At 43.6% G+C, this 8984-nt stretch overlaps 1 protein-coding gene across 4 annotated transcripts in view; it reads right to left on the bottom strand.

Moving 5' to 3' along the window:
- Window positions 1-572: 572 nt before the first annotated feature.
- Window positions 573-8984, bottom strand: part of CCDC85A (coiled-coil domain containing 85A) — a 68457-nt gene continuing 60045 nt past the window's right edge. For 2 of the 4 annotated variants that reach the window (XM_012572294.5, XM_012572295.5), the window contains one exon: window positions 573-2569. In XM_012572294.5, coding sequence (XP_012427748.4) covers window positions 2480-2569 — 90 coding nt within the window. In that variant the 3' untranslated portion in view covers window positions 573-2479. Of the gene's footprint in view, window positions 2570-8166; window positions 8287-8984 lie in introns of all 4 variants that reach the window. The other 2 variants (XM_002196902.7, XR_012055198.1) reach the window with 2 other exon arrangements.

Below are 8984 nucleotides of genomic sequence, written 5' to 3'. Positions count from 1 at the left end.
AGGTCCCGTGGGATTTATTAGATTAAAGAAATTGATTGTACTAAATATCTCTTTTCTCCAGAAAATTCAGTGAAAGTTCTCTGCTCTGCAGTAAGAGCCAGCCCTTTCCCCTGGCCCACACAAGACCATCCTGGGACAGGGATGTGGTGACTCACAAAGCCACCAACACACTCTAGAACACTGCTAGCCCCACCAGAACCTTACCTGAACAAGAAGGCTCCAGGAGCTCTACATTCTCCTGTCCACACCTCAAGACTACTCTGTGAGGAGGGCAAGAAGAAAGAACCAGCACAGCTCTCCTGGGGCTGCAGACACAGCACAGCTGAGGACTGAATGAGTTGCACCTGGTCACAACCCCCCTGCACAGCTACCCACAGCTATTCCTTGTTTAGCAGAAAACAGCAAAGCAACTTCACATTGCTGAGATTTTTTAAAGACACCCGGCAAGAAAATGAAGAAAAATCCGCAGCGTGCTGATAATTTCTCAACCAAGCAGGAAACGTTTTCAATGGCTCCTGCCTATAAGCCCAAGCAGCTCAGAGCTTCAGTGAGTAAAGGAGAGCAAACAAGGGTGGGATTCTATAATTTATTACCGTTGCTAAGATGAACACAATACTTGATACCCCATCATATGCAGAACTGTAAAAAAATAGTTTTAATACAGTATCAAAATTTACACAAGTGTAGTGTCAAAAGACCAGTGTCCCTCACTTGGCCCCTGCACGTCCAGAGTGCAGGCACAAGTACAGGTGTTACAGCTCTTCATACATACAGAGAGATAGGAGTACAACAATTGAAATTGAACTCTGCAAACAATATAGGGGAGAAAACAACCTAGGAAAAGAACAGATAGCTCTCTGGGCTGGGGGTTATATCAGAAACCACGCAGGAGAGCAATGGTTCAAAACAGAACACTGGAATCTGCATTTTCAACTCAAGGAGAAGCAGTGAACAGGAATTTTCTCAAGAAAGCAACGCTGGATCAGAGGTCTTACATTGAATGGTACCAACTGAAAATAACAACAGAAACCAACAGAATTACTGCTGCAAATTAACACACTTTTTCTGAAGACAGATAGCAGATTTACATCATACTCCTATATAACAAAAGATTGTACAGCAACAGAGCTACATTTTACTGCAAATAGTCCACAGATACAGTCCAAGCTCAGTAAAACAGAGGTTCTGACTTTGGCTCAAATCTTAGTAACCAAGAACAAACCAGAAACCCAGGAATTGTTGCATTCCTATTTTTTTAAATTAATTTTTATTAGTATTTTTGATACTCAGCTATGGTAAAAAGTTAACCAACAGCATTCAGTCACAAGCCTGTTGCACATTCATACATGAAACTATCATTGCTTTAAGATATACACAAAATATCTATTGTTGTAATTCAATACACACACAGCTAGGATCATACATAGAGATAAAAATAAACTAAGCACATCTAGGGTGCCGTCTGGTCAAATCTCAGGCAATTTGAACAAGAGCTTTCTGCCTCACAATAATGAAAGACATGCTCTGAGGATAATAAAACCTTTTTCTTTGAAAAGAACGCTACAGTGGCAAGAAAAGCTTTTTTTATAATGCAGTGCAATCTTTTAGATCCTTGTAGGCTCTTGTTAAACAAACCAGCATGTCTCTAAATTAAACAGTAGAAATTAGCATCCTGACAATTGGAATATAATTTCCAAAATAAATTCTAATGGAAATCCTGACTTGAGACCTGTAATAATGATGCCCAAGTATTCAGTTCATTAAAGGGCTGTTCATTAAACACCTTACACCTCTTCAGAAGATGTGCATCAAAGTGAATCAAAAAGAAAGCTATCTTGACTTTCATTTAGAAAGAAATTGTGGATCACTACAAGTACTGTAGTTATGCTACACTACCGGCTGGTTAGGACTTTATGGTCTTTTAGCACCTCCAAAGGCAGGTATTCTACCAAAGCAAAAAAATCACCTGGAAATTGCCTAAGCACCATTAACGGATCCTTTACAGACTGAAGTGTGAGTTACTAAGAAGCGACTTTCTCAAACCTGCGGAGACCAAAGGCACAGTTTATCAGTGTCTCTCCAGTCTGCTGAAAAACCTCTCTCAAATCCAGTAGAAAACTCATTCAGACCTATCAGAGATTCACTGTAATTAACCAAAATAAAACTTATTTCGCATAACGCCTGCAGAATCCCAAATATTTTTTTTGTTAAGATGGCAATACCTCAGTGCTTCTAAGGGTGGAGGGTTGCAGTGAGGGTGCAGAGCTTCATTAGCTGGGATATTGGAACAGCAGGATTGGGGGACACTGCCACACGGCTCCCCACCAGACCCCTGTGCAGAATGTCCCCTCTTTCCAGCAGTCTCTTGCAGTGCAGACCCCCGTCGTCAGCTGGGAATTGCGGCAGACACAGGCGGTGCTTCCCCTCTCCTGGGCAGTTCAGACAGTGCTCTTCAGAGAGAGGACGTGCTCAGGGCCTCTTACATGGGTCCTTTGTACTGATTTCCTGACAAGTGTTGTCTAATTCCAGGGCACGACCCTGCAGCATCTCCAAGTTTCCTCCACACAACCTAGAGGGAGGGATGGAAAGAGAGCTCATTATTCTCAGTTAAGGAGCACTGGTGTTCCTATGGACATGCATCTGGAATGCCACAGCTTGGCCCACACACCATGCAGCACAGCTAGGACACAGGGCAGGGACACACAACAGGAGCAGAGACTGTCTCTCAAGGGACAAAACATTCCTTCTGAACACAGAAAGCACATGCTGCCAGGTAAAAATGATTAAAAACAGGGATACATGAACTGGCACATGCATCACTGGGATATTTTACACTCCACACACAAGACTGAGGGTGTTTGCAGACCTCAATAGAAACTCTGTCCAACTAGTTCCCCAACCATATCTCTTGCAGAATGTGATTCAGAAGCACAAAGATCCATCCAGAGGTGTCTAAATGCTCCAGTTTAAAACCCACAGAGCAGTTTTCTATTGCAAAGGGTTTACTTGTTATCTTAAAATCAAGCAAGACATTAGAAGTGTATACTCCATTAGTTCTTCCTTGAGGTCAGAGCAATTGTGCCTGCACTCATTGTGCTATACTTTGCTTAACACCCATATTACAATACTGGAATTAAAAAGGCAGAGAAGTGATACCCCTCAAAACCCAGGGAAGTATTTTATAATGATTTATAGAAATGTTGATGGAAAAGGAGCACAAGACCAGTAGCTTGTGTCATGTCCCCAGGCCTCCCAGGACCACTAGAGACAAGAATGGTGATTCCTATCAATTGTATCGCAATTTCAGATTATTTTTTTGGTAACTGATACTAGATCACCCACTAATCTCCAGGAAAAGAGCAATCTGACTATCAAGGGACTTAAGAGCTGTTTTCCATTGTCATCATTCATTATTTGTATTTTACCAGTGCCTAAAGTCCAGCAGTGTCCAGACTCTGCATTAGCTGGCACTGAATAAAAACAAAGGAGCTGGATCCTGGGAAGTTGACATCCTGAAAAGGTAGTTCCTGTAGCTGGTGAGCAAAGGCAGAACAAGCCCAAGGTCCTACTGTGATTCTGTGCAAGAGATGGGAAATAACCCAGTTTTGCTGAGCCTTTGCTGAAGAAAACATGAGTTTAAGCATGACCAGAAACACTTTAGACTGGAAGCAACATGGCTACAGTGCTAAAGCACAGGGCCAAACAAAGTCAAGTCTTTAAAGGGAACTGTCTTTAATTCCAATGAGTGAGCATGACCCAAACCCTGCAAACTTGTCATATAACCAAAGTGTTGCAGCCAGGAATCCCAAGTCACCATCATAAAAACCGTGTGTGTTTGCTGAGCAGTGAAACACAGCATGAAAAATGGGGGTTCAGTGATACCTCCCAAACTGGGTGTCTGTGGCACAGCCTCTGACTATTATTTCCAACTTCTGGTTCTTGATTTTCCTAACTTAATACTTGCAAAGAGGAAGATCTCCTGGGCAGCTTTTGTGAGAAGGCACATTGTACCTAGCCATGACTTTCAACAATTTTTCTTCTCAGTAAATATTAAGACAATATTTACCATGCAGCTAATGCTGACATGGTAATAAACCAGGGGGTGACTCTTCCCAGAGTCCCTTGTCCCAACTGAATGAGTAGTCCCTGATTGCTAGGGAGGGACAAGCCCATACAAGAGAGCCCATGTCCTAAGCACAAGTGACAAGTTGGGGTCAAAATGTCACTCAAAAAAATTCCAAATTTCAGCAGAAACCTCACCTAAAGGACAGCTGTGAGGTTCACAGTGCAGCTACAGAGATTGCTTTTTAGCTTACTTCCAACACAGCTGAGTGCCAGGATGCAGGAATGTGCCTGGAAGCCAGGCAGGAACCTGCACCCAACTGCAGGTGTGACCCATTACATCTGCTGGCTGCAGCAGCATTCCAGCCCTGTGGGACTCCATGAGCAGCAGGAAATACTCCTGGAATTCTCAGCTCCCCGAGCTCTCCTGCCCAGCTACAACCCTAATCCAAACTGGTGTGTCCCACCTTCCCTTGGCCTCCCTTCCAAAGTGAATTGCAAACAAAACTTCCCAGTAACCTGAGAAAAATCATGAATAAAACCCCTCCAGACATTCCTGTGCTTTGGAATTACCCATGCTCTCTAATACACTATGAACTACCTCTAAACCTGCTGCCACATGTGGCTACATTCTCAAAAGGCATTACAGGCTTATAAATGCAAAGCAAAACCATTCCCAAATACATTGTTGATAAGGAGGCACCAATTCCATATGCACATCCTGAAGAGAGAATTCCCACCTCCATTATCGTAATAAAATACCAGCACGATCATATATCACCACAAAATTCCTACAGCATGAATTACACATCCATATTTGCATTTTACAATATTTTGGTACCAGATTGCATTTTGGTACCAGTCAACACCACACTTCAAAATTCTGTAGCTCAAAGTGAAACTTGTCATCGTTCCACTGTTTTCACAGGCAAAACGATGCCATGGCAAATGTTTCCTGTGAAAAACCCACAGTGCATCAGGCTGCAGCTAAACACTGAGTTACAGCCTGACAGGAATTGCAAGGAGAATGTAAAAGAAAAGAAACATTATAATCAGTTCATCACAAATCCCCTGTGCTTTTAATGTGGACTGGGTTGGTGTAAAAGAAGACTAAACCAGAAAGGAAATAACCAACTATTTAAAAAGTATAATAATATATCAATAGTCAAATCAGGCACAGATTAGAAGAGTCAGAGGAAAAGGGAGTATTTCAATGCAGAGGGAGCATTTCAGCAGCAGAGCTTTGAATGGCTGGGGAACAAAGGGACAAGGTGGGATACAAGTATATATTTGAGATTTACACAAAGGAAGTGATAATGTCAAATAGAGCATTTTGGAAATGGCATTACTTACATCACAAGAATTTTAATGGGTTACTATTAAATATGTATAACTTCCAAACTGGGGTTTTATCCATAAATTGTGAATGAATATCATAGGCAGAAAAATATAAAACGGCCATTGTTCAGGTGGGGAAACTGAGGCTGTCAGACTTCATCACACTTGCCAAGTTTTATTCTTATGAATGATAAATTCAGGTCAGCTGAGTCATACTGTACTTTATCCCAGATATATTATACACATAGATTTTTCTGATCAATACTAACCCATATGTTACCACTACAGTATTCCTAATGAAACAGTAATTGCATTACAGAAACAATAATTGACTTAATTTCCATATAAAATATTCAAGGGTGTACTGTCAGCATTTAAACCAAGATTACTCTGCATCTTCAGGTGTTTCCAGGCTCAATATGGAATAGAAAATTAAACACCTTAAACTTACCCTGCACATTTTTCCAGCTGTCTGAGTGCAAAGCAAATCTGTATGGAGTACCACAAGCAGTTTGGTCAGATACAAGTGGCCCAGGCATGGGGACACACACATGGCAACTTCTTTTTCCAACCATCCTGCCTGGCAAAGCAGGTCATGGAAGAGCCTTAGCCAACCAGCTGGATGCCAAAGCTCCGCTCTTGTTCCCCACTTCTTCCACCAGAAGGAGAATCCAGGCAATTGTTTAAATTTTTTTTTTTTTTCATTTTTTTCAAAGCCAGGAAGACAACAGCAGTATTTTAACAACTCCCTCCTCTGTTTCCTAATGGAAATGTCCCTTAAAAACATATTCCTGCTCTTTAGGTTTCTTGCTGTGCACAAGTGGTTGCACTAAGAATGAGGTTTTATAACAGAGATTATTTCTTTATTGCAGGAATTCCAAGTTGACAAATTAGTACAGAAAAGCAGGCTCCTGGTTCTGGCTGGTTCTTCCTCCTGCACCCGATTCTGCCGAGTGTGCATTCCCCAGAAAAGTGGGAACAAACCCATGTGTCCACCCTGGGAAACAGCAGGGTCCGCTCCCTGACTGCAGATGGGGAAGTCGGGCAGTCTGTGGGCTGACAGCTCACTCTTCATTTGGATACAACACTTCATTTATATCAATCGCTGCAGTACCTCCTAGTGAACTTAAAGCTCAGCTTTCACATCATATTGAACTAAACTCTGTATATTTCTTATCAATCCATTTCAGCAAGCAAAGCATCAGCTGTTGTTCCAATATTTCACTTACACAGACCAGCTGTTATTACAGGTTGTCAAAAGCACCTTGTTAAATGCTCTCTTCAGGGAAGAGCCTTTGCCAAGGGGGATTTTAAGAGAACTACAAAAGGCTTTTTTCCATAATGACACATGATCTCTTGAAAAAATTACCCAGCATAGCTTTATTTTCTAGGCAGCAGCAGGTGAAATATATGGAAGATGCAGAGAGGACCTGGAGCACCCTGACCCAGGCATTCCTTGGGAGCTGGGAATGTTGTACAAGGGTGAGAAAGGTGCATTCCTGGGAAGAGTGCTGCTGGCAGAGGCATGGCTAAGGTGGCCACCACAGAGGGGACATGACAGTGAGGGCACCAGGAGAGGGGCTGGGGTACTCTCTGTTGCCTCTCCCCTCTGGATGCCAGGAAAACAGGCGAGGTGGCTGCAGTAAGCGCTGCTGTGCCCGGGGGTTGTGTTACAGGAAGGGATCTGATTGCTGTAAGTTGTGCTGGGTTCACTTGCATAAACCCATTTCCTCAGGCTCCACCAAGGAGAAGCCAGTGTCACCCAGCCTGAGGAGCACAATCACCCTGTGCAGGAACTCGGATGTCCAGGTAAGTCAACAGCACTGCTGAGCTCAAAACAAGAGCAAATGTTTGCAGAAGTCCCGTCCAGAAAGAGGGCAAACCTCCCCCTCCAAGTATGTCCCTCCAACACCAGTACAGGTGCGTAATAACACCCAATTAACCTAAAGCAGGTTAGAAATGAGTGAAGCACAGGAGAGAAGAGGTGCTCAAAGCCACAAACAGCCACAACTGAGACAGCACTGGGAGAGAGGAATACACAGCCCTCACTCTGCTCAGCTCTCCCTCAGTTTTATTCCCCTCCAGAGGAACACCGACACCACTGGTGCCAGTGCTGCAGTGAGACAGTGAACTCAGCCACTTGTCTCACGTCACTGCATAAACCTTGGAATCTTTAACACTTTCTAAGTTTCTTTAATTGCAACCCTTTTTCTGCTGACAAAAAGGAGAACTTGAAACTTTACCCCTCTGATTACTTGTGTCAACTGCTGTGTATCGATGCCACGCAGGCCTTTGCAATCCAGCCCTCACTTCAGGGTAAAACACATCTGTTCCCAAGGGAGTTTCAACACTGACCTTGGGGTTGCGGTCTTTGCTATTTTTAACACAAATATACTGTGTGCTTTGGCTTTATCTCTGCATTAAAATCTTTCAGCACAGGTTACAGGAATCCCTTGTAGTCCACTGGAGCACAAACATGCATACTCAATAAAAGACTTCCTTATTCAGCAAAACACCACTTCCAGCCTCAAAGAAAAACTACAAATGTAACATGGAAAGCAGCTACAGCTGGAATCAACACAGCTGAGAGGGCTGGACCTCTCAGGAAACACATAGTCCACAGATGCAATGAGTGACAAACAAAACAACCCCACTCATGATAGTAACATCCCGGTGGTGCCCACAGGGATGTTGCCAGGACAATACACACGTGTTGAGGGACAGACAGGACGTTTTGCATGGACTGTACCAGAGGAGCAGCGTTACCTTCAGAGCATTTACCACTGAGTCAGACTGCTGAGAGGCTGAGCCATGTCCACTGATGTTGGCTGGCTCGTTTGCAGAGCAGTGACTCCCCTCCGCCCCTCCTGGCATCCTAATGGCATCCTTCGCAAAAAATTAAACACTATTTAATACACAAAAGGCTTGGTCACTGATTAAAACAGATGTCAGTTACTTGTTGTTCTTTTGCAAAAGGCTGAGAAGTGCTGAAGCTGTGTGTTACTCCAAAGCCCCCCTCTCTCCATTCCACTGTAACCAAGGGTCACTTGAGGCAGAATGGGTGGCACTGCTTAGTGTCGCCCAAACTCTCTGGCCCTCAAGGGCATCTCCCTGGAAAAATCAGGACATAGTAACAAAATTTCTTATATGTGTACATTGCCTTACAGAAGTGCTACAAAGTTTAGCAAGATAATTTCAACCTCAGTGTAAGGTTTTTAGGAGGTCTAATTTTATCTCCGTAATTCTGGAGGTTGTTCCTTCAGCAGAACTCTTATTTTTGAATGTTGCTGCGAGGTTTGTAACACAAGCTGAGTGGCAGCCGACCAGGGAAGGAGTCAGGAGCTCCAGGCTGCCAGCTCCCTCCTTCCCTGCCTCCAGTTCCTCCAAGCAAGGCCATGGCCCCCTTGGCCTCAGAGATGTCAACTTGTCCCCAGCAGTGACAACCTCAGGGGCTTTGTCCTCCCAGTGGACACCTGGAAGGACTCTTCAAGACACTGCTAAAAAAATGCAAGCTACCTAAACTCTTCCAGCCCAGTCACCTCCTACTTTGCAGGATGTAAAGCATCTCCTGGAGTGAGGTAACC

Source organism: Taeniopygia guttata, chromosome 3, assembly GCF_048771995.1.
Source record: "Taeniopygia guttata chromosome 3, bTaeGut7.mat, whole genome shotgun sequence".
Taxonomy (NCBI): Eukaryota; Metazoa; Chordata; class Aves; order Passeriformes; family Estrildidae; genus Taeniopygia; species Taeniopygia guttata.
Note: the sequence above shows the minus strand (reverse complement) of the source record. Positions and strands in the feature narration are given on the sequence as shown.